The 24,205-nt window shown below is 41.3% G+C and overlaps 1 protein-coding gene across 2 annotated transcripts in view; it reads left to right on the forward strand.

Moving 5' to 3' along the window:
• Positions 1-24,205, forward strand: part of dlst (dihydrolipoamide S-succinyltransferase) — a 531,988-nt gene that overhangs the window by 45,431 nt on the left and 462,352 nt on the right. Inside the window, exons 11-15 of one of the 2 annotated variants that reach the window (XM_078562155.1) lie at positions 7,795-7,925; positions 8,785-8,858; positions 9,245-9,328; positions 11,262-11,429; positions 13,841-16,565. In XM_078562155.1, the coding sequence (XP_078418281.1) occupies positions 7,795-7,925; positions 8,785-8,858; positions 9,245-9,328; positions 11,262-11,429; positions 13,841-13,975 (592 nt within the window). In that variant the 3' untranslated portion in view covers positions 13,976-16,565. Of the gene's footprint in view, positions 1-7,794; positions 7,926-8,784; positions 8,859-9,244; positions 9,329-11,261; positions 11,476-13,840; positions 16,566-24,205 lie in introns of those variants that run through there. The other variant, XM_078562156.1, reaches the window with a different exon arrangement.

Raw genomic sequence — 24,205 nt, forward strand, 5'->3', positions numbered from 1 at the left:
ATATTTTTTCCTAATGTGCTTTTGTTGTAAGATGGACAGACTGCACAATATTAATTTAAGGGAAAATATTTGTCTCTTGTGCTGGAAATGATGCTTTTAACATTTTGTTTAAAGGGCTAATATTCCAGTTTTGGTTTACAGCTCTTCAGGATAGTGTCGTGTGCTGTAATAATACCTATTTAAACAGATTAGCAAAGAATGCACTTTACAAGACTGACATCTGCCTGGAGACTGAAGAGAAGGAGGAAAGAGATGGGGCAGAGAGATAAACTCTCGAGGGAGAAGCCTGGTCTTTGAATGAAAGCAGTTTAATGATGAGGCAATGAAATTTTGATATAGTTAGACTAGAAGATTTTATCATTCCTGGCTCCTTTTCTTGTGTTCTTGCATCTTGGGGATGCGTAATGGTGTTAGGGAAGTAATCCTAGAGTTAATGAGCTTAAGTGCAGGAAAACAAACAGGGTTAAGGGGAAAACACAGACATAAGACACCTTTTATCGGGTCAGTGAACACACTATCCACTTTCACCGGCCTTTAACTGTTTCATTGCTAGTTTCATTTGAAATATAGATTCCCACTTTTAACAGTCACACTATCCATATCTCCAGAGAATTCTGTAATCACTGGACACTTTAAGATTTCAGTTTAGTGCTGGGGATTGGAACAATATTTTTCCACTTTTGATGCCAAATGAGTCAACATCAAGTGTTTCAAGATCAGTTTTATTTATTTGTTCGTGGAATCTGGATGTCGCTGGCTAAGCTGGCATTTATTGCCCATCCCTAATTGCCCTTGAGAAGGTGGTGGTGTGCTGCCTTCTTGAACCCTGCAGTCCATGTTTTATAGGAACACCCACAGTGCTGTTAGAAATGGAGCTTATTGCTATGGGTTAGATACAGAGGGAAGCTACTGTTCCCAACATTGTATTTAAATAGGATCACATCTCCAGTTGTAACATGTCTAATCGCTTTGCAACATCAGTAAAGGAAGACTGAAAACAAATCTTTCTGGCTCATTGGCAAGTGTGCACCGCATTAGGAAATAACCTCTTGTGCAGTTCCATCTTTTCCCATGTGGTGTGTGTGTATGTCTATAATGTAAATCTTTTTGTATATAAATATACAAAATATGTTGCCTGTGGCCCTATCTTGTTGGCACCACCTTTAAATTATTTCAAAGGTGGAACCTCGGAAGATAGCAAAGCCTAACCAAAGATCTGTTTTGGTTCTTTTTGCTTCTCTGGAGAAACTCTGCAATGTTTGTAAGTTGTATTTGGGATTTGGGTGCAAACATGGTGGATGATTAGTGAGGTGATGGGCAGAGGCGAGGATAGTGTCATATGGGATTATATTTGACCCCGAGATTGTTTATGACATATTCGTGCAATTATTAAGATGGCCTCTTTCCACCTCCCCCCGCCCCCCACCGCAACCATAACATCTCCTGACTTCACCCCCCCCCCCATCTCAGCTCATCTGCTGCTGAAACCTCATTCATGCCTTCGTTACCTCTACACTTAACTATTCCAGTGCACTCCTGGCTCGTTTCCTACATTCTACCCTCCGTAAACATGGTCATCCAAAACTCTACTACCTGTGTCTTAACTTGCACCACATTCCGTCCTCCTATCACGCCTGTGCTCACTGATCCGCGTTGGCTCTCGGTCAAGCAATATTTTGATTTTAAACTTCTCATCCTTGTTTTCAAATCCCTCCATGGCCTCATCATTCCCTATCTTGATAACCTCCTTCAGCTCCACAGCCCTTTGATATCCGCAATCATTAATTCTGGCCTCTTGAGCATTCCTGATTTTAATCACTCCACCATTGGTGGCTGCGCCTTCAGTTGCCAAGGTCCTAAGCTCTGGAATTCCCTCCCCACACCACACCATCTCTCTACCCCACTTTCCTCCATGACACTCCTTAAACCCTACCTCTTTGACCAAGCATTTGGTAATCTAACCTAATATCTTCTTTTATGGCTCAGTATCAAATTTTGCTTTATAATGCTCCTACGAAGCATCTTGGGATGTTTTATTACATTAAAAGCACTATTGTTGTTGTGAAGGACACGTTTTTTTTCCTTCCATGACATGCTCATCTCTCAGCTCACTACCCCACTCTGAAGGCTGTAATTTTCTCATTGTAATGCTCAATTTTCAGACAGTACTGTGGTGGGTGATGTGATGCCAAATCTCCATTCATTCTTGTACAGTTTTCCAATGTAATTTCTGCTGCATGCTGGAAGTGCTTCCAAAAATGGACTGATGTATGCAAATGAGGCTTTCGATATCTAGTTTGCTGTCAGCTGGTCTCTAATGGTAACCATGAAACTATCATTGATTGTTGTAAAAACCCATCTGGTTCAGTAATGCCCTTCTAAGGAAGGAAACCTGCCATCCTTATCTAGCCTGCATGTGACTTCAAACCCACAGCAACGTGGTTGACTCTTAACTGCCCTCTGAAATGGCCTTGCAAGCCACACAATTCTTAAGGGAAACTAGGGATGGGTAATAAATGCTGGCCTTGCCAATGATGTCCCCATCCCATGAAAGAATAAACAGGCAAAACTCTGAAATCGCTCCTCTACTGCCATATATTGGATTTGTTTGCAAAATTGAAGCCCATGGGATGAAAAGGGCAGTGGTAGTTTGGGTAACAAACAGATGTAGAAAATAGGGAAAACGGTTGTCCTTCAGGCTGGAAGGAAGACATTCGGACCACTAATCTTTTTAATGTATATCAGTGACCTGGATTTGGGTATACGGGGCATAATTTCTAAGTTTGCAGCTGGTACAAAATTTGTAAATGGAGTAAACATTGTGGAGGACAATAACAGACTTCAGAGGAATATAACAGATTGGAGAAATGAGCAGGCATGTGACAGATGAAGTTTAATGCAGAGACGTTTGAAGTGCTGCATTTTGGAAGGAAAAATGGCAGTAGAAAGTAAATGGTACAACTGGAAAGGGGTTTCGGGAACTTGAGACCTGAAAATTCATGTGCACAAATCTTTGAAAGTGTCAGGACAAAATGGTAAAGCCATTTAAAAACATACAGGGATCGTTGGCTTTATAAATAGAGGTTTAGAGTACAGTACCTGGGAAATTATGTTCAATCTTCATAAATTACTGGTTAGTTCTCGAATGCAGTATTGTGGGCACCACGCTTCAGGACAGATGTCAAGACTTTGGTGTGGGTGAAAAGGAGATTTATCAGAATGATACCAGGGCTGAGGGACTTCAGTTATGCGGAGAGATCGGAGAACCTCAGATGGTTCTCCTTAAGAGCAAAGAACATTAAAGGGAGAAACAATTTATGAAGGCGTTTGTCAGAATAAAAGAAGATGAACAGTTTCCATTGGCAGGAGGTTTGGTAACCAGTGAACACAGATTTAAGATAATTAACAAAAGAACCAGGATGGAGATAAGAACTTTTTATACTTGAAAAGATAGTGGAAGCTCTCAAAAGGGAATTGGGTATAGGAGAGCTTTGCAGAGCTATGGGAAGAGTGATAGAGTGGAACTAATTGAATATCTCTTTCAAAGAGCTGACAGAGGCGCAATAGGCCAGATGCAGCCTCCTTTGATGTATGATCTTATGACCATCACAGAAGTGATGAAAGTTGCAGATCATAGCAGGATTGGCTGTCCACTTAAGCTGTTGGAGTTAAAGGGACCGTGACTTGCACCAATGCAGATTAATTGCAGATGCTGTAATTGATCATGTTAGACTGTGAGTTTGTGTATTTGATTGGATTTCTGGATTTTCCTGCATCCCTATCCAAATGCAGCCAGAAGAACTAAGCATGGATGCTCCTTTAACTGCACTGTTCAGTAAGAGTCAGTAAGCAAATGCAGTAGCAACAGCAGAGGGCTCAAATAAACAGGAGCTGCAGGCAGGCCTGAAGTCCACAGGTGAGGAGGCCTGCCCACAAAGGCAGGTTAGAGGCTTGGAACCCTGCGGTGAGTAACTCATCTTCTACAAGGCACTAGTCAAGAGTGTGATGGAATACTCTCCATTTGCCTGGATGATTGCAGCTCAAACAGCACTCAAGAAGCTTGACACCATCCAGGGCAAAGCAGCCTGCTTGATTGGCACCCCATCCACAAGCATTCACTCCCTCCACCATTGACACATAGTGACAGCAGTGTGTACTATCTACAAGATGCACTGCAGGAACTCACCAACGCTCCTTAGACAACACCTTCCAAGCCCACGACCGCTACCATCTAAAGGACAAGGGCAGCAAATGCATGGGAACACCACCACCTGCAAATTCCCCTCCAAGACACTCCGCATCCCGACTTGGCAATATATTGCAGTTCCTTCACTGTCGCTGAGTCAAAACCCTGGAACTCCCTCCCTAACAGTATTGTATCTACACCACATGGACTGCAGTGGTTCAAGAAGGCAGCTCACTACCACCTTCTCAAGCGCAATTAGGGATGAGTAATAAATGCTGACCTCGCCAATGATGCCCATGAATGAATTAAAAACAAAGGCCTTGCCCACCTCACAAGGTACACCGATAACCTTCCTGGATCTGTCAGAGGAGCAGTGCCTCAGGTGATTGGACATGCAGGCGTAGTTGCTGACTTTCTGCAGCATTCTGGAAGAACCCCTGGACTGGACATTTCATATGAGTGACTGGCAGTCTCAACTATAATGCCTCTGCATCTTTCCAGGCTGCTTGGGGCAACCTGTCAATGGTATTTCCGTCCATCATCTGGAATTGCAACAGGCAGGTCACAGATGTAGTTGCTAAAGTCAGAGGATCCGTCGCATGGGACAGATGAATAACTGTCAAAATGAGAGGACCTTGGGCTTTGCTGCTATGCCTGACTTTCCCTGAGTGGAGGATTGTTTGTATATATTTAGCGATCAGGGCACCTCATGATTAGCTGGGAGCATTTATCTTTGGGTAGGGATTTCATTCGATAAATTTAAAACTTTTATGCGATCATGAGATTCATGCAAAGCTGTGCCCGCTGTGAAGCAAGATGCCTTGATTTTCCTTTTTCATTTTAAGGTATTCCAATGTTCCAGTTTCTCCAAAATTGTACAAACCTTGGAGCCCAGAGTATGGGTGCCAGCTGTCTGAGCTTGTATGAAAGCTGCAAGGGCTGGTGGCTTAGATTATTGCTGTGAGGGCCTGGCTGCGTTGTCCCTGTTGATGATCATATAGGCCAAGATAGATTGAGGAGTGAAAATGCCCATGAAAGTGTGGCAATGTCCCAAACATGCAGGAAGTGGACTTCTGCACCCATCCCACTCAGGTGGCCAAAGTGCTTGGCACACCTGCTTAGTACCTCCCACATTTGCTTGCGTAATTCATGCATTTTCCTTTTCGTAGCTGGGCCCCAGAGTTCCACATCGCTGTCCTGTTGAGCTGAACTTAGAGAGGCTAAAGCCGTCCTCCATATCGTAGCCTAGGCTGTCCCTGACACAGCTATCTACCCCTGATTGCTTGAGCTGTGAGACTTGCCGGGTGTGAGCCGGATTTAAAATTGTTTTGTATGGGTAGTCTGAAGCCCACACAATAAGCTGGCCACCTTGCCAGTCTTGGGGAAATGAGACCTGCTGGTTAAAACTGACCAGATCTCAACATTGGTCTCACTTGTGGGTGTGTTGTATGCTTCGGGTTTTTCTTGCAACGTTCTTGCCCTCAGGCTCACATTTTAATTGGAGTATCTACTTTGTATAAATGATCTTTGCATGGTTTCCTTCAGATAGTTCAGTTATAAAGGAAAGTCTAGATAGTAATTAAGACTTTTGTAGCTGATTCACCTGCATCCACTGTTCTGTAATCCAATGATTTGCAATTTATACAGGATTATTTTTTCTGTGGCATAATGAAATATGATCTGATAGTGTTACAGGTCAAGCTGTTTCTAGATATAAAATTCTGTCACAAGTTCAAACATTTTGGTTACCTATGAGAAGAATTTTTGTGAGCAGCACGCCCCTGCTCTCCCTTCTTCCTCCTCTGCAATTATGCCTGTTGCTCATTTACAACAGAACAGTAATAACAGCGCTGGACAATTTGGTGATAGAAACTATGCCAGTGAAACATGAAAGGAAAAGCTTTGGTGAGAGATGAGAAACAAAACCGATCATAAGTGGACCTGTAAAGACATACTTTTTATGGCTAGCAGCTGTCGCCAGAGTAATGTACATAGGTGACGAGGTCACAAATATTTGTCTCAAGCAGCTGGAAAAGCTGAAGTACAGTGTACTTCATTGTGTGGCAGTTCTGCAGTTAGACACAATTCCGCTCAGGTCAAACAGATGGAAATTGTAGTGTGTGTATGAATTGAAAGCCTTAAGCTGTTCAGCACTGTGACATAAAAAGTAAAGTAATTCAAACAATTATAGAAGCCATTCAGATGATAATCAACACAGCACAATGCTATCAAATGCACAGATTTGTACTGAGCTATAAGTATTTTGCATAGAAAATGCTATTCAGCTTCCTCTTCACAAAAGCTTAACATGATATTTAGTGATGGGAGATATGAGGTAAGTAGTCTTGTTAGTGTAAGGATTGAGTTGCCTCTAAGTGAATGTTTATTGAGTGAAATTGAAAGTCATTAATGAAAAATAAGAGCTAATAATAACTGTTTATTAACGTAAGTGAAGTAGAGAATGAAGGGAGATTCTCTTGTGCTTCGTATTGAGAAGCCCTGCATAACTTGAAAGCAGAAGAAGAATGTGTGCTTTCCATTAATAGTTGCCTACTTCAAATTAATATTGTAACAAATGGCACAAATAAAAAATAAAATAACTGTGCGGTACTTAAACCAGGAAAAAATTAGCATCATGAAAAGAACTGGAGAGGTTCAAGTAGGAAGTAAAACTTGAAAACAGGAAATAAGTTTTGTGATACTTTTCAACAGCTTCAAGGTCTCTGTTTATTTTACACATTTGATTATCTCTACCTGTACATAATCCACATAATCCTCAATCTTGTTCCTAAACAGCCATGTGTCTCGGTTCTTTAATGCTGTTAGTTGTTATGGGAATTAGTTCCATTAATCTGTAATTTCCGTGAAATTGGAGAGGAGAGGAAATGCCTTCTAATCTTAAATTTTACTAATTCGTTACTTGTACACAGGCTACATTAAATAACCTTTATTGCAATGTTTCCAGCACCTTGTTTTAAAAAGTATATATTTTTCTCCACTGTCATTTCTCTAATGAAAACAAATACAATTCTGAAAGAATAATGCGAGAAATACTCAGCAGATAGCATATGTAGAGGGAATGGATAAGTCAATGTTTCAGTCGCAAATTATTTAAGTCTGACTATTGCAATAACCCACTCGGTATGAAGCAAGCATAATCACAAGATGGCTAACTATTGTACTGGGATACAGCTCAAGAGCGTTTGATTGAAACGTCAAATACAAGTTATTCTAACTTTGCAAATGTAGCTTCACTAACGGTTACACATTGTGCAGCATTGGACACCCTCCAAATAAACCATTGATAATTTGGAAGTGGGTTCAGGCAAAGTGTAAACACCTGAAACATTGACTTAACTGTTCTCTTCATAGATGCTGACTGCCCCTTTTCACATTAAAGGTGCAATGTAAATACGTTTTTTTAAAAATCTGATTATTACCAGCAATGGCAATGTTTTGCTTTTGTTCGATTCTGACAGTATGTTCTCATTGCTCTGCTTAAATAAACTTGGTCACTCTTCCCAGCTATCGATCTCACTTATCATTTGGTCTCATAACTTTGTTTTTTGCACAGCTGTTGATGGCAATTTTTTTCCTTTCCCCTACAGCAACATCCAGGAAATGAGAACTCTACACAAAGAAACCTTCCTCAAGAAGCACAACATGAAGCTCGGTTTCATGTCTGCATTTGTCAAAGCATCCAGTTTTGCTCTGCAAAATCAGCCAGTGGTAAACGCTGGTGAGTAAAAATCAAGGATAAGTCCAAGAACTGTCAGTAGCTATTTGAGTGGAAAACAGTATTTCAAGTTTATTTCTCTACCTCAGCAGTGGAGACTGAATATATTCAAAGCTGAGTTAGATTTTTGATCTACAAGTTGCCAGGGTTCAGCAATGGGAAATCTTTTAATGAATGTGAACACTGGTGATTTATCCTTGTACGGTGGGGAGACCACCATAAAAAAGCTCTATTTATTGAAGAAAATTAAAATCTAACCTAATTCAACCAATACTTTGAGGCTGAGTATTTTTGTTATTTATCTTCATATTTATTAAGTGTATAGTTTTTTTTTTTAAAAAAAATCTCAAAGTTCTTTGTTTTCTAAAGAAAAAATGAACTTGAGGGGATGTCACTTTTTTATATTAAATAAAATCAAAATCTACCCTTCTCTCTCACATATGAACAGTACTTAACCTGGAGAGATTCAAGCAAAGAGGTGTATCATGTTACCAGGCCTTCTCTTAACTTAGAAATTGGAGGGTGAAATATGTGCTGGGTTGTTTCAAAAGTGGCATTAAGATGAAACTTTAAAAGCACTTTGACATGTCCCTCCCTTAGCTGGGAAGTGGTGCAAAGGAACTTAATTTTTAAAACAAAAGACTAGGAAAGTGGAGAAACAACAAAAATTCCACAAAGAGAATGCATTTGGAAAAGGGCATTAGTAGTCACTGCAACTCGGATATGAAATATTTAGATTGCACTGTTCAGTAAAATGTTTTGTCCATAGCACTTGATTCCACTGCAATGTCATTAATTTATTTTTGAATTCAAACACTAGTGCAGCACTGTAACCAGTGGTTTAATTTGTTTTTCTGTCCAGTTATCGATGATACAACCAAAGAAGTGGTCTACCGAGATTATATAGACATCAGCGTAGCTGTAGCAACACCAAAGGTCAGTATTGTGTAATATTCATTGGTGGTAACTGCTATCTTAATTTCTTTCACCCTTCATGGGATATGGGCTTCACCAGCAGGGTCAGCATTTATTGCCTAAGAAGGTGATGGTGATCTGCTGACTTGAACCACTGCAGTCGATGTAATGAAGGTGCTTCCACAGTGCTGTTATGTCAGGTGTTCCAGAATTTTGACCAAGCAATGATTGAAGGAGCAGTGATATATTTCCAAGTCAGAACGGTGTGTAACTTGGGGGTGGTGGAATTTTTCTTGTCAGGTTAAAAAATGTATTTTCCTTGATTTACTATGCCTTCCCTAAGCTGCCTCTCTGAAGCAGCTTGGCACGTTTAGTACAAAGGTGATAATTTTATTTTTTTCCCACAGGGCCTGGTAGTCCCCGTAATCCGAAATGTTGAAACAATGAACTTTGCTGATATTGAGAAAACGATCAATGAGCTAGGAGAGAAGGTAATTGTTCCCAGTGTTAGTTATGAGAGTTTAAGATATTGGTTTCTAGTAGTGTTAATTGTTGGTTTGAGCCTCAACTGTTCTATATTACTGCTTTATTAGAACCATAGAACACTATGGCACAGAAAAACAGGCCATTCGGCCCTTCTAGTTTGTGCCGAAATATTATTCCGCTAGTCCCATTGACCTGCACCCAGTCCATAACCCTCCAGACCTCTCCCATCCATGTATCTATCCAATTTATTCTTAAAACTTAAGAGTGAGCCCGCATTTACCATGTCAGACGGCAGCTCGTTCCACACTCCCACCACTCTGAGTGAAGAAGTTCCCCCTAAACCTTTCCCCTTTCACCCTAAAGCCATGTCCTCTCGTGTTTATCTCTCCTAATCTAAGTGGAAAGAGCCTACTTGCATTTACTCTGTCTATACCCCTCATAATTTTGTAAACTTCTATCACATCTCCCCTCATTCTTCTACCCTCCAAGGAATAAAGTTCTAACCTGTTTAATCTTTCCCTGTAACTCAACTTCTGAAGACCTGGCAACATCCTAGTAAATCTTCTCTGCACTCTTTCAATCTTACTGATATCCTTCCTGTAGTTAGGCGACCAGAACTGCACACAATACTCCAAAGTTGGCCTCACCAATGTCTTATACAACCTCACCATAACATCCCAACTCCTATACTCAATACTTTGATTTATGAAGGCCAGTATGCCAAAAGCTTTCTTTACAACCCTGTCTACCTGTGACGCCACTTTCAGGGAATTATGTATCTGAACTCCCAGATCCCTTTGTTCCTCCGCACTCCTCAGTGCCCTACCATTTACTGTGTATGTCCTACCTTGGTTTGTCCTTCCAAAATGCAACACCTCACACTTTTCTGCATTAAGTTCCATCTGCCATTTTCTGGCCCATTTTTCCAGTTGGTCCAGATCCCTCTGCAAGCTTTGAAAGCCTTCCTCTCTGTCCACAACGCCTCCAATCTTAGTGTCATCAGCAAACTTGCTGATCCAATTTACCACATTATCATCCAGATCATTGATATAGACAACAAACAACAATGGGCCCAGCACGGATCCCTGAGGCACACCACTAGTCACAGGCCTCCAGTCTGAGAAGCAATCATCCACTACCACTCCCTGTCTTCTCCCACACAGCCAATTTCGAATCCAGTTTACAACCTCTCCATGGATACCAAGTGTCTGAACTTTCTGAACTAACCTCCCATGTGGGACCTTGTCAAAGGCCTTACTAAAGTCCATGTAGACAACATCCACAGCCTTTCCTTCATCTACTTTCTTGGTAACCTCCTCGAAAAACTCTACAAGGTTCGTTAAACACGACCTATTAAGCACTGTTACAACAGTGCCCTAATTGCTTCAGTACAGATGATGAATTAATATTTTGGGCAGGGGGTGTCCATGTTTTTGGATTGGAACAGACAAATCAAAAAGCCCTTGTAGCAAAGCAGAAAGTTTAATTATTACAGAATTGATTGCAATTCTATGCACGAAAACTACTTTTTACACGATGGAAATGAGACTTGAATAGAAAGATAGTAGATGTGAAGTTTGTATGCAAGGACAGAAAATAAGGACTAAATTTTGTGACCTAATCAGAGCTTCATATGGGTTCAGCATAACTTCTCTGCTATTGTACTCAAAACTCCATTTTTGAGGCTAATATGCTTTGTCAACTGTTGCCTTACCATGCCACCTACAAAAGCCTATATACATTGTCCCTCTGTCCCTGTACACATTTTTTTAGGACTGTAGCATTTAGTCTGTATTGTCACTCATTATTCCTGCTGCCTAAGTGTATCACCTCAAACTGTGAGAAGGGGTAGAGTAGAAAAATCTAAGATGCAGCTGTATTAACATGAAGAAAGAAGCTCACACACTTGATGGACCTTGTTGAATCGTCTTTCTATAGGCCCGTAAAAATGAGTTGGCTATAGAAGACATGGACGGAGGTACTTTCACCATCAGTAATGGAGGAGTGTTTGGCTCAATGTTTGGGACACCAATTATCAACCCACCCCAGTCTGCCATCCTAGGCATGCATGGTATCTTTGATAGACCAGTTGCAGTCAAGGGCCAGGTAAGTGGAATCTTGTACAAAAACAAAAATTGCTGGAAAAACTCGGGTCTGACAGCATCTGTGGAGAGAAAGACAAAGTTAATGTTTCGAGTCCATATGACTTCTTCAGAACTAAAGAGAAGTAAAAATGTGGTGAAATATAAACTGTTTAAGGGGGGGTGGGACAGGTGATAGGTGGAGGCAAAGGAGAGATTGCAAAAGATGTCATAAACAAAAGATAGAAGGGGTGTTGATGGTGGTGATACTGGCAAAAGGAGGTGCTAATGGTGCCATTAAGTGTAGAAAGCAGAATGAGCAAGTGACAGATGGCCCGGGTGGGTTTGGGGGAGGGGACGGTGTGGGGAAAAGAGATCGAAATAGGCCAAAAGGTAGGGATAAAACAATGAATGGAAATAAATTTTTAAAATAATAAAAAGTGGGGAAAAATATATATATTAGAAATTAAAAAATAAATATTTGAAAAAAGGGGTGAGGATGGAGGAGAGAGTTCATGATCTGAAGTTGTTGAACTCGATGTTAAGTCTGGAAGACTGCAAAGTGTCTAATTGGAAGATGAGGTGCTGTTCCTCCGGTTTGCATTGAGCTTCACTGGAACATTGCAGCAGGCCAAAGACGGACATGTGGGCATGAGAGCAGGTTGGTGTGTTGAAATGGCAAGCGACAGGAGGGCCTGGATCATGCTTGCGGACAGACCGAAGGTGTTCCGCAAAGCGGTCACCTAGTCTGCGTTTGGTCTCTCCAATGTAGAGGAGACCGCAGTGGGAGCAGTGAATGCAGTAGACCAAATTGAGGGAGCTGCATGTGAAGCGCTGCTTCACCTGAAAGGAGTGTTTGGGCCCTTGGACAGTGAGGACGGAGGGGGGGTGGGGGGGGAAGTAAAGAGGCAGGTGTTGCACCTTCTGTGATTGCATGGGAAGGTGCTGTGGGAGGGGGTTGAGTTGTTGGGGGTGATGGAAGAGTGGACCAGGGTGTCCTGGAGGGAATGGTCCCTACAGAATGCCGACAGGGGGGGTGAAGGGAAGATGTGTTTGATGGTGGCATCATGCTGGAGTTGGCAGAAATGGCGGAGGATGATCCTTTGAATGCGGAGGCTGGTGGGGTGAAAAGTGAGGACAAGGGGGACCCTATCATGGTTCTGGGAGGGAGAGGAAGGTGTGAGGGCAGAAGTGTGGGAGATGGGTCGATTGAGGGCCCTGCCAACCATTGTGGGTGAGAAACCTCGGTTAAGGAAGAAGGAAGACATATCAGACATGTTAATCCACCCAAGTGAAATCTTGTTTTGTTTTGAGGTTTGTTATCCCTGTTGTTTAAAAGAATTTAAAGTATCGCTCCTGATCGCAACTTGCTGTCGGGGTGTGATGTATATTTAAGACATTTTGATACTTTTTGCAATAGATTTGTCTCTTCCTCACATCCCCAAGTTGCAGTGCTGTAGTTTTCTGACTGCAGAGATCTGTTGGACTAGATATCTGCCAGCGTGAGGTGGAGAGAATTAATCAACACATCACTTTAAAGCTAGGCTCAGATTCTCACTTGGCTAACTACAAGTAGAACACAAACTGATAAGCATAACGTTTTGCACAGAAAAGCTGCAGAAAACCACACGGTTGTATAAATCTGCCTGAAAAGTCTGCTGCATGAGCAGAAATTCTCTTCTACCATTAGTTTTGTTTAGGGAACTGATCTTTCTTCCACCCATCTTCGTCATTACGTTTAAGGTAAATGTTTGCAATATGTAGGGGAAAAAAATATTCTCCCTTTGCACATTTAGTGATGTTGCAGTAAGGATTTTCACAATTTAGCCCATTTTAGGTCTTGAAGCTATAACTCAAGCTAATAAATGCATGAGAAATGTGTTCTATTTGTTAATCAAACTAATAATAAGAATTTCACATGAAATTATTTGTTAAAATGACTGTTTAGATATTACTGTCAACGAGCTGAATTCCTAACACCCTCCTCAGTCTGTTCTTTAATGGTTTTCAGTTTTGCTGTAGCGAGGGTTGAATTAATTTTGGAAACTTACATCCACATTAGTAGCAATTTGAAGGGGTTGCATTGCTCTGCACTGGGACAACTGGCAGGCCTGTGGCAGATGGCAGAAACAATGCCTTATCCTAGTGTAGTGAGTTGTCCTATGTTGGTACTGGTAGTAACTGCAGAAGCACTGTCTTGCACTGTGAGCGTTTGATGACCAGTGAGCAAGTTGTCCTTGGGCATGTATCAGCTGGGTCAGATTTTGCCTCATATTGGTGATGTACCTTTGACTGGGTGAGTGCATTGCCTTGTTTTTGAAAATGGGCTTGTAATTGCTGGATACATTGAATTAACTGGTGGCACAAAATTTTCATTTAAAGGGGTAGCTTGTATCCACTGTAAGCATGTCATACATGTTTTCTCTCTTATTGCAGGTTGTGATCCGTCCCATGATGTATGTGGCCCTAACCTATGACCACCGCTTGATCGATGGCAGAGAAGCAGTACTTTTCCTCCGAAAAATTAAAGCTGTAGTTGAAGACCCCCGTGTGCTGCTCCTTGACATTTAAACTCTAATAGTTATTTAAAAAAATACTCAACCCAACATATACATTTTCACATATTAAATGTTTGTTAAACCTTTTTTTGATGTTTAAAATTATAAATGAATGTTTTATGGACAGATTGCAATTCTGTAGGAATAGTAGGAATGATTTATGGAAGGATATTGCATGTCAGAGACTTTACAGCTAATTTATATTTTGAGCAAACATGCTAACATGGCTAAGTTGTCTCTGGTCATTTTTTTTTTGTTGGGGGAAGCAGCTTTGAGCTATCTCCTTCATAATTTGGTATTAAGTGAATATGGAGCTAGCAGTTACGCTAAAAGAAATCTCAAAGATTGAATGGTGCAGGAGCTGAAAATGTCATACTGATATGTTAGGATTGTGCACCTGAGATTGTTGCTGAGGCAAGTAGAGGAACTTCTAACATGCTGTTCTTGGGGAGTGTTTCACAATTGTGGAGCAGTGCTGAAATGTTTCATTCCTCACCATTAACAATTTTTATCTTGATCACAAAAATGCACTGCCCAACAGGAGAATACTGCAGCAACATTATTCCCCATCCACTCAAAGTACGTGTAGAAGGTAAATGCACAGTTTTTAAAAAATTGTTCTAGGACCTTATGTTGCAAAAATGTTGCTGTTTCTGTAGCAGAATTACTTAAATTATAATGATTTGAGTGTACTTGATCTTATCTTCCCACAGTTTCCACGTGACCATAATACCAGGCTTCATGTTGACAGCATTAACATGTGTTCCTGCAATTTATTATTGCTGTCAAAACTTGTACTCATTTTTAAAGAAAGAAGCTCAGAAAATGTCATGGGTAACAAAAAGATGGATAATGGGGTACCATATCTCTAAAGTGAGGGGCAAACCTTCATATCCCAAAACCAATTTGGAGAGTAACGTCAGCTCAGGCAACCTGAATTACAGTTATTCCCATAAGGCACAAAGCTAGAAGTGTATAGTTACAGTTAGTGTAGGGAGGTCACTGTTGTCTCAAGTCTTGGGAATAAATTTACAATATGAAAATGTTGTGTTTGCACTTGCGTTAAGCCTGTTTAGGTTTTTCCTTTTGCTATAGCCTTGTACCAGATTCATTGCTTTTTCATTCTCTTCTCCCTTCATCACCCCTCTTTACAAACTGCTCAACTAAAATTAGGGACTTAAAAGCAGCTTTGCACCAGGAACAGGAGTCCTTATGTGCCACTCTGCTGTGCAGCATGACGTTACCCAGTTCTCCAAGCATTGCACCATGGGACCAGGTCACTACTTAGTTGGGTGAAAACAGAACAGTATCTTTCAAACCAAACACTTCTTCCTCCACATTTGAATTAGTTCCTGCCCTCAGAATTAAGTTGGCTTTACAGTTGAATAAATACACACAACTTTTTCATCCTGTACAGTGTCAAGGACTACAGACAGTATTAGGATTAGTATGATGATAGGGTTGGAAAATGTATTCACCAAGTTGGGTATTATTTGAATAAACAGATCTGTGAATCTTTCTGAATCTTTTTGCCATGTAGAAATATTCCTACAGCCCTTGCTGAACTTAGTTTTTAAGTGATCATTAGCTGTAAACTACTACCTGACATGCAGTGTTCTTCTCACATAGATGGATTATAATTGTACAAATTCATAAAGTAGTTGGAAGCCAGTTTTGAAATGAAAATAAGGGCAACAATCTTCTATTCCTGTGGAGAAGGTACCAGGCAGTCAGCAGGAATTTGCCAGTCTTGCACTGTAGTCGTAAGTATACAGTACATGTAAAAATTGAAAATGACAGGCTGGGTGGGAGGAGTTGACACTTCTGAGTTTTATTGTTTGGTGGGAGTGCTGGTGGAAGGAAATGTGGAGTGCTGGGAACGAGGAGAAAATTAGCATTAAATTTTAGCTTACAAGGTAAGCATGTCCTCCTTGCTGTCACTGGGTGTTAACTGAAAAATGAGCCATATCCCCAGCTGTCATCCTTTTCATTGATGAGCACAAATATACAGAGTCACAGAAATGCTGCTCCCGCAGATTCACACGGACTTGCACATAACACGTATCAATATTACTTCCCTTAAACTGCACAACTTTTAAATATTTGATACATGGTTGGGCCATGTTTTTACTTGTGACACAATCTAATCCGTTGCAGTCCTGGCCATGGGAGATGGTTAGATGTATGTGTGCTATTTTTTTTTTTTAAATTACCTGCACCGCAGTGCGGTCAATGGGAGGAAGGAAGCCACCCTGTGAGTGAGAAATAGACCTGTTATTGAAAAAAAATAGAGAGAGCAAACTACTGGTGGTTTATTGAGGGCTTGCTGCCATGCAAACTCGAATTCTTATGTGTCAGATGGATGCACTAACGTGATGGTTTATACTTGATTGTACCATTTGATCGTCTCCCAGTTGGTGCTTTTTCTTATGTGGTTTTCACGATGTTTGGTGTTGCCTTGCACCGCTCAGTCAGTTATTAAAATTCCAAAGAAATCTAAATTAATAAGCAGTAATGAAACAGTAAGTCAGAATGATGCAAAGGAGAAATTGCGATGTAATGGTTATATTGAAAACAAAAATAAATGTATCTAACTGTTCAAATCCTCTTGTAGCTGCTTTAGGGGCTTGAGAACAATGAGCCATTGCGAATAGGAGATGGGAGACATTCCCTTCTCTCTTGTTTTTCACCCTCCCTTCCTTGTATTATGTAGAAATCCTGTGCAGCGTTTGCATAAACTTCAATTCTGTGCTTATTCTATATTAAGCACTGTGTTCTTAATTTTCTTTGTGGGGAGTGGGGGTGAGATGCAGGTGTTTCATGTGCCATAATTCTAATAAATGTCTACCTGAACCTTCTAGAAAACAGCTGGGACCTGTTTACAATAGGTTAGTGCCAATTGCAGGATTTCTGGATCAGCCTTGTAAGGGGAAGAACTTTTCACTTCTCATCCTTTGTAACACCAATGGCATTTTTTTTTTAATCCTTTCATGGGATGTGGATGTCGCTGGCAAGACCAACATTTGTTGCCCATCCCTCAATAAAAACCTCAATAACTTAGCTAGGTCACTTCAGAGAGCAATTAAGAATCAACCACATTGCTGTGGGGTCTGGAGCCGCATGTAGGCCAGACCAGGTAAGGATGGCAGATTTCCTTCCCTAAAGGGCATTAGTGAACCAGATGGATTTTTACGACAATTGAGTTTCGTGGTCACCATTACTGAGACTAGCTTTATAATCCAGCTTTATTAACTGAATTCAAATTCCACCAGCTGCCATGGTGGATTTGAACCCATGTCCCCAGAGCATTCGCTGAATCTCTGGATTACTAGTCCAGTGACATTACCACTACGCCACCGTGGGGAGGCAGCACTCAGTTCAGAGCTTGGACCTCTTTCTGAGAGTTCCTGGATCTGATGTATTGCTGAAGGAGGCCAACTGAGATAAGACTTTACTGTCCACAGATAGGTGCAAATGGACCTCGGGTAGGTGAATGTGTCTAGATGAGGAGAGTGTCACCAGAAGCCCTGATGAAAGAAACCGATCTTTTGAGATAAAAGCACTTGAGGGGGAGGTGGGTAGTGGTGAGTTTGGCTCTTTATTCCATATTGTGTGCACCAATGATATATCCATAGTGATGTTGGCGTCTGTGTACTGACCCTGCAAGTTCTGTTTAGGGTATGGTGGAGGCATGCAATCTTGGTGGTTACACTGGCATAGTGTTACACACATTTTCAGGCAATTATGATTTTAGTGACTTCAGAAGGGAAAAAAGGCTTTTTCTGCAGATAAATATAAAGCTTTCAGATGGGTTTTCCAGCTCTGTCTTCCCAGTATCCTTGTGTGTGAGGGCAGTATCTGGTAAAACACTAAACCTGAAGCTTCTAATTGTGCTCCCTGGTTAACCTTAAATCATCTAATCTCAACTGGTTAGCAGTTGGAGTGCTGCATTTGGCCTCAGTGCTCTGAGCAAGGGAGTGGGGAAAAAGACCGGTTTAAAGTTCCACTTGAGCAGTATGCATAGTATTTAAGAAATACAGCACAGAAAAGGGGCCATTCGACCCAACCAGTCCATGCTGGCATTCTGAGCTCTATTCGGAAAGTGTGCATGTTTATGGAGAACAGCTGGACTTGATTTTGGCCACCCTCCACTGTAGGTTGGACTGCTGAGACATGGACGTTCTCCCTTCCTGCTCAGAGTGTACAGAGTGTCTTTGCAGTAGGGAAAACAAAGTAACTTTCCTTCCCCACCCCCACAACCTTTTCATACGTGAATGCACGTTTGGCATTGTGCACAGATTTGGTCTGGTACACTAGACTAATGTGTAAATTCTTAAGGACAATGTGTTCTCGTATCATGGTGCTCGAGTCTGATTCATACAATCTACATTGTATTCATATTGCACATTATGACAATCAGAATGCATTCTGATTAAAGGCTGCAGTGTGAACCTGCCTTTCTCTCATACTTGCCTGTATGGTGCAAGGTTTTTTGGATTTCAAATTTCCAGCATTCATGTTTTCACACTTGTTTACTTACCATGCAGTTTAGCTGATATGTTTCATACCTTTGTGGCAAGGTAAATAGAATGTTAGTTGAGATTAAAACTTCACCTACCCATCCCCTTCGCACCCTTCCCTCTTTTTCCCAACCCCACCCCACTACTCCTCCCCTGCCCCGACCAGAAGATGGCTGAAGTCTGTCCAGGGGCGTTAAATCCAAGCAATCGCTTAATGGTGTAACTTTAGATTGGAATTGAGATGTAGTTTACTCCGTTGGTTTAGCAAAGGCGATTCTGCTCCTATTCTGTTATGGGTCATTGTTGTACACTTTAATAGTCCTTTGAATAAACTCAAACATTAAAACCCTAACCCCAGGGTATGAGCAGTAGTGTTTCACCAACACTCATGGTGCTGACAATTACTCTTGGGGTGAAATAGATGCTAAATTTATCTTGCATCGGGATCTCCAGCAACAGTAACTTGTTTTCATGGGATTCTTGGAAAGTTACTGACAGTTGTGATAAAAGCACAGAATTTCAGAGGGTTAAATGCAGCAGTCTGAGTCAGTACATGTATATAAAACTTTTTCACAAGGTGATATTCCGCTATGGCAAAACTTCACAAGCAAAAAATTTTCTCCCTTAACCCACTGCACTCCACCCCTCACCCCATGTGCGCAAAAGCAAAAACATGCCAAGTGTACGCAGCTGTGATGGTGAACCAAACCATTTTAAAAAATTGACACAAGGTATTCAAATGAATCCTTTTGTCTTGTCGCTAGGGTCCACGCTGCTCCACACACACAATGAATTGGCAGATAAAGAAAGAGTCGCCATTCATTAGGCCCAATATAGAGATGAATGCTCAATCTGCATGAGAATAGAAGTAGTTCTAATATGGGCATGTGGAATGAACAATATGTTTTTAGCTTTTTCAATTCCAGCCTCTTCAGGTTCCATTAGCAAGGGGGTGGTAATTAATGTGGGTTGTTGCTGCTTAAGGTGTTTTTGATACTAATTATTTATTTACACATCTGCGTTCTTTCAGAATTTGGCACCAAGGTGCAATATTGCATAACCGGTTTCTTTTTAAAAAGAAACAACCTAATAATTCTGTTTTCATGTGCACTTCTGTAGAAAGTATCTGGTTCTGTTCCTGCCAAATAGAAGACGTAAAACAATAGCAGTGAAATTGTTTGCACTTAGTGCTAAAGCCTGGCATTATGCAAAGTTTAATTTTGTTGCAACAAGGTGAACAGTGGCCTTTCATCTCTTATAATCCAGATGAGAATCCATCCAAGGCAAACAAGATAAAGGTCTCGCTATGCTAAAGCGATACAATGGGCTTGGGACATTGATCCTTCATCTCTCAGATCTAGAACTGAATATATCCCAAGCAAATGAAATGAAGGCCTCCCTGATTAGATAGTATATGGGTTTTGGGGAATACCGTCCTTTTATCTCAAATCTTGGATTCAAATCCTTTAATTTCAGACAGAAAAGATTATCTCTCTTTTTGATTAGGGGAGGAGTCTAGTGGCAAAATGCTGTTCTTATGGTATCTTGGTTCACCAATTCAAAGAGAAGAGCTACTAGATCCCAACTCAAGTGGGCACATTCCCTAGTTCTGAACTCTTAACTAGTTATGAGTTAGTAACATGAAATAAGTTGTACTGTCAACAGCAAGAAAATGTTGTGGAAAGAGGAGAAAGAAAAATAAAATGGAGAAGTTGAACATTTCAGCTGTGCTCAAAGAAAGAGATTGGTGATAAGGTTGATTGGTTGGCTGATTGGTGAACTTAGCCCTGGCAGATTCCAGAAATTCCATTTATTTATTCTTTCATGGAATGTGGGCATCTCCAGCACCCTTGCCCTTGAACTGAGTGGCTTGCTAGGCAATTTCAGAGGACAGTTAAGAATCAACCAGATCAGGTAAGGAGAGCAGATGGGTTTTTACAACAATTGATAGTTTCATGGTCACCATCACTGAGACTAGCTTTCAATTCCAGATTTTTACATTTTTAATTTATCGAATTTAAATTCCACCAACTTGGATTTGAACCCAAATCCCCAGGGCATAAAGCCTAGGCCTCAGGATTACTAGTCCAGTGACATTACCATTATGCCATCATCTCCACAAGTTAGCCAGTACTATAACCTTTTGGAAAGTGTACAATGAGCTCCATCTCCCATCACTCATCTTTTCCTTTGTGGCTCTTGTTGATCCTGGGCCTCTGGGTGCATTACCAGCAGTTGCACTGGGAGGCTGGCAGCTGTTGAGGGGCAGAATTTCCGTCTCCTGGTCCTTAATCCCTGAGAAGGCCCACCACTGGCCACTTAAGTGCCTGATGGACACCCGGTGGGCTTTCCTCAGTGTATGTAAAGCGGGGCTCCCACTGGTTCTCCAGCCAGCAATTGAGACCCTTGGTCACATACATTAACTTCTGTCCTTTTTTTCTTCCCAAAATGTATCACTTAACGTTGAATGGCATCTGTTACCTGTCTACCCAGTTCACTAACCTGTATATGCCTTCCTGAAGCTTTATTTAGTTCCCCTCAAATTTTGATCCCTTCCCCCTCCAATATTTGTGACATTACTACTTATGTTCAAGTCCCAATCATATATGTGTACTGAGTAAAAGTGGCCCCAGCACACTGCCCCTGGAGTAAACAACTTCCAATTTGAGCAACATCCATGTGTTCTGTATGTAGAGTGAATATATGTACAAGTGCATGTGTGTGTATAGTTGTCAGTGTGCATCTGTAGTAGAAGTTTGTGCATATATGGGTGTATAATTGTGTGTCGATGCCTGGTATATTCACATAATATATACACAAGGTATATAAAAAGAGAGTAGCTATAGTGAGCGGGGGACCCTTGGAGGATTACAGAATTGATAATGGGGAACAGGGAAATGGCAGATAATTTAATCCAATATTTTGCATCAGTCTTCACGGTGGAGGACACTAAAAACATACCGACGATATCAGGTAAGCAAAGAGCTAATAAGAGGAAAGATCTTGCAACAGTCTCTATCAAAGTATTTGACAAACTCATGGGACTAAAGGCAGACAAGTCGCCAGGACCTGATGGCCTGCATCCAAGGGTTTTAGAGGAAGTGGTTGCAGAGATAGTGGAGGCATTGGTCGAAATATTCCAGAACTCACTGGATTCCGGGAGGGACCCAGCGGATTGGAAAACCGCTAATGTGACCGCCCCTATTCAAGAAGGGAGGGAGACAAAAAGCAGCAAACAATAGGACAGTCAGCCTAACATCTGTCATTGGGAAAATGTGAGAATCCATTATTAAGGAAGAAATAGGGCATTTAGAAAAGCTTAATACAATCAAACAGAGTCAACATGGTTTTGTGAAAGGGAAACCATGTTTGACAAATTTGCTAGAGTTCTTTGAGGATATAACAAGCAGAGTTGGTGAAGGGGAACCAGTAGATGTGATGTATTTGGATTTCCAGGAGGCCTTCGAGAAGGTGCCACATAGGTTGTTGCACAAGATAGGAGCCCATAGTATTGGGGGTAATGTATTAGCATGGATTGAGGATTGGTTAACATGCAGAAGATAGAATTGGGAATAATTGGTCTTTTTCAAGTTGAAAGATGTAACTAGTGGAGTGCCACAAGGATCAGTCGTAGGGCCTCCATTATTTGCTATCTATATTAATGACTTTGAGGAGGGGGCAGAGTGTTATGTATCCAAATTTGCTGATGATACAAAAATAGGTGGGAGGGCACATTGTGATTAGGGTGTAAGGAATTTCCAAGGGAATATAGGTTGAGTGAGTGGGCAAAAACTCGGCAGATGGAGTTTAAAGTAGGAAAGTGTGAGGTCATGCACTTCAGCCAGAAGAATCAAAAGCAGACTATTATTTAAATGGAAAGAGACTCCAAAAAGTGCAGCACAGAGGGATCTGGGTGTTCTTGTGCATGAAACACAAAAGGTTAGCATGCAGGTGCAGCAAGTAATCAAGAAGGCAAATGGAATTTTGGCCTGTATTGCTAGGGGGTTGGAGCTTAAAAATAGGGAAGCCTTATTACAACTGTACAGGGTGTTGGTGAGGCCGCATCTGGTGTATAGTTTTGGTCCCTGTATTTAAAAGATATACTGGTATTAGAGGCAGTTCAAAAGAGATTCACTAGGTTGATTCCTGGGATGAAGGGGTTGACTTATCAAGAACAGCTAAACAGGTTAGGCTTCTATTCATTAGTCTTTAGAAGAATGAAGGGTGATCTTATTGAAACGTACAAGATTCTAAGGGGGCTTGACAGGGTAGTTGTTGAGAAGATGTTTACAGCAGTGGGGAAATCTCAAACTAGGGGTCATAATTATGGAATAAGGGGATGCTCATTTGAAACTGAGATGCAAAGGAATTTCTTCTCTGAGGATGGTGAATGTCTGGAATTCTCTACCCCAGAGAGTTGTGGAAGCTAGATCAATTTTTGAAATATCCAGGAGTTGAGGGCTATGAGGAGCTGGCATGAAAGAGGAGTTGAGGCCTGGGTCCGTTCAGCCATGATCTTGTTGATTGGCAGGGCAGGTTTGAGGGGCCAAATGACCTCCTCCTCCTATTTCTTATGTTCTCATGGGTATGGATGCATGAATTATTAAAGTGTATAGTGAGTCCGTATATCTGTTCTGTATGTGTATTCCTTAAGAAAATATAATTAGCAGCAGGAATAAGGACACCAGCAGAGTTATATGATTTAGCCCTGATAGACATTTAGAAAATACATGGCAAAATTTTCCCAACCTGCTCGAGCGTAAAATAACGTGTTGACGTCGGCGAGTGTCCCAACGTCAACGTGCAGTTGCGTGATATTTCATTCGCTGGAGTCGTCAGCGAGCCCGCCGACAATTAAAAAGCCTGTTAAGGCCATTAACAAAGTTATTGACTGACATTTTTCGCTGTAACCTTACGGCGGGCAGGCGAACTTTTTAGGAAACTTCATCCATGGGCGGGATGAGGTTTCCTAAAGCAAATAAAAATAAAAAAATATACATTTAATTAACTTGTCCCTGCTTGTGACAGAGTCACATGAGAGGACATGTTTTATTGCATTATTTATGTCTTTATTTTTTTTTGGAAAATGCTTCATCTCCCTGAGGCAGCTTGTGCCTCAGTGTTGCAATTGCTCTATTTGCACTCCTCCCCCTGCTCGCACAGGTAGTGCCGAGCACTGCTGCTCACATTTCACGCTGGCGGGCCTTAATTGGCCCGCCAGTGTGAAATCACCTGGCCCTGACCATGAGCAGCAACCGGCTTCTCGACCGCCCCCACCGAGCCCGTCCGACAAGGGTAAAATTCTGCCCACAGCCTTATCTAATCAATATTGACGGGCAGCTTCAAACATATAACCGGAAAGGTAGATTTAAAGTAATTGACAGAAGAATTAGAGGGGCGTTGAGAAATTCTTTCACCCCAAGTGTGTTGGGGAAATGGAACTCTGTCTGAAAGGGTGCTGGAGGCAAAAACTCTCATCACTTTTTAAAAGACATGATAGTCTGACCATAAATGTATCAAATATTTTACGTTTCACCACTTGTATTTTAACTTTCCCTGGCATTGTAACAGATTTTTGATTTCCAAAGGAGTCACACACACTCCTTTTTCAAGGAGTCAGTGCTGGATATTTTTACATCCAATGTCAGTATCAGCTTCCCCTACAACATCAATCCCCACCCCTCATCTCCCGCAACAGGTTGGCTATATTGATTGCTGAGCTC

Source organism: Cetorhinus maximus, chromosome 18, assembly GCF_964194155.1.
Source record: "Cetorhinus maximus chromosome 18, sCetMax3.hap1.1, whole genome shotgun sequence".
Taxonomy (NCBI): domain Eukaryota; kingdom Metazoa; phylum Chordata; class Chondrichthyes; order Lamniformes; family Cetorhinidae; genus Cetorhinus; species Cetorhinus maximus.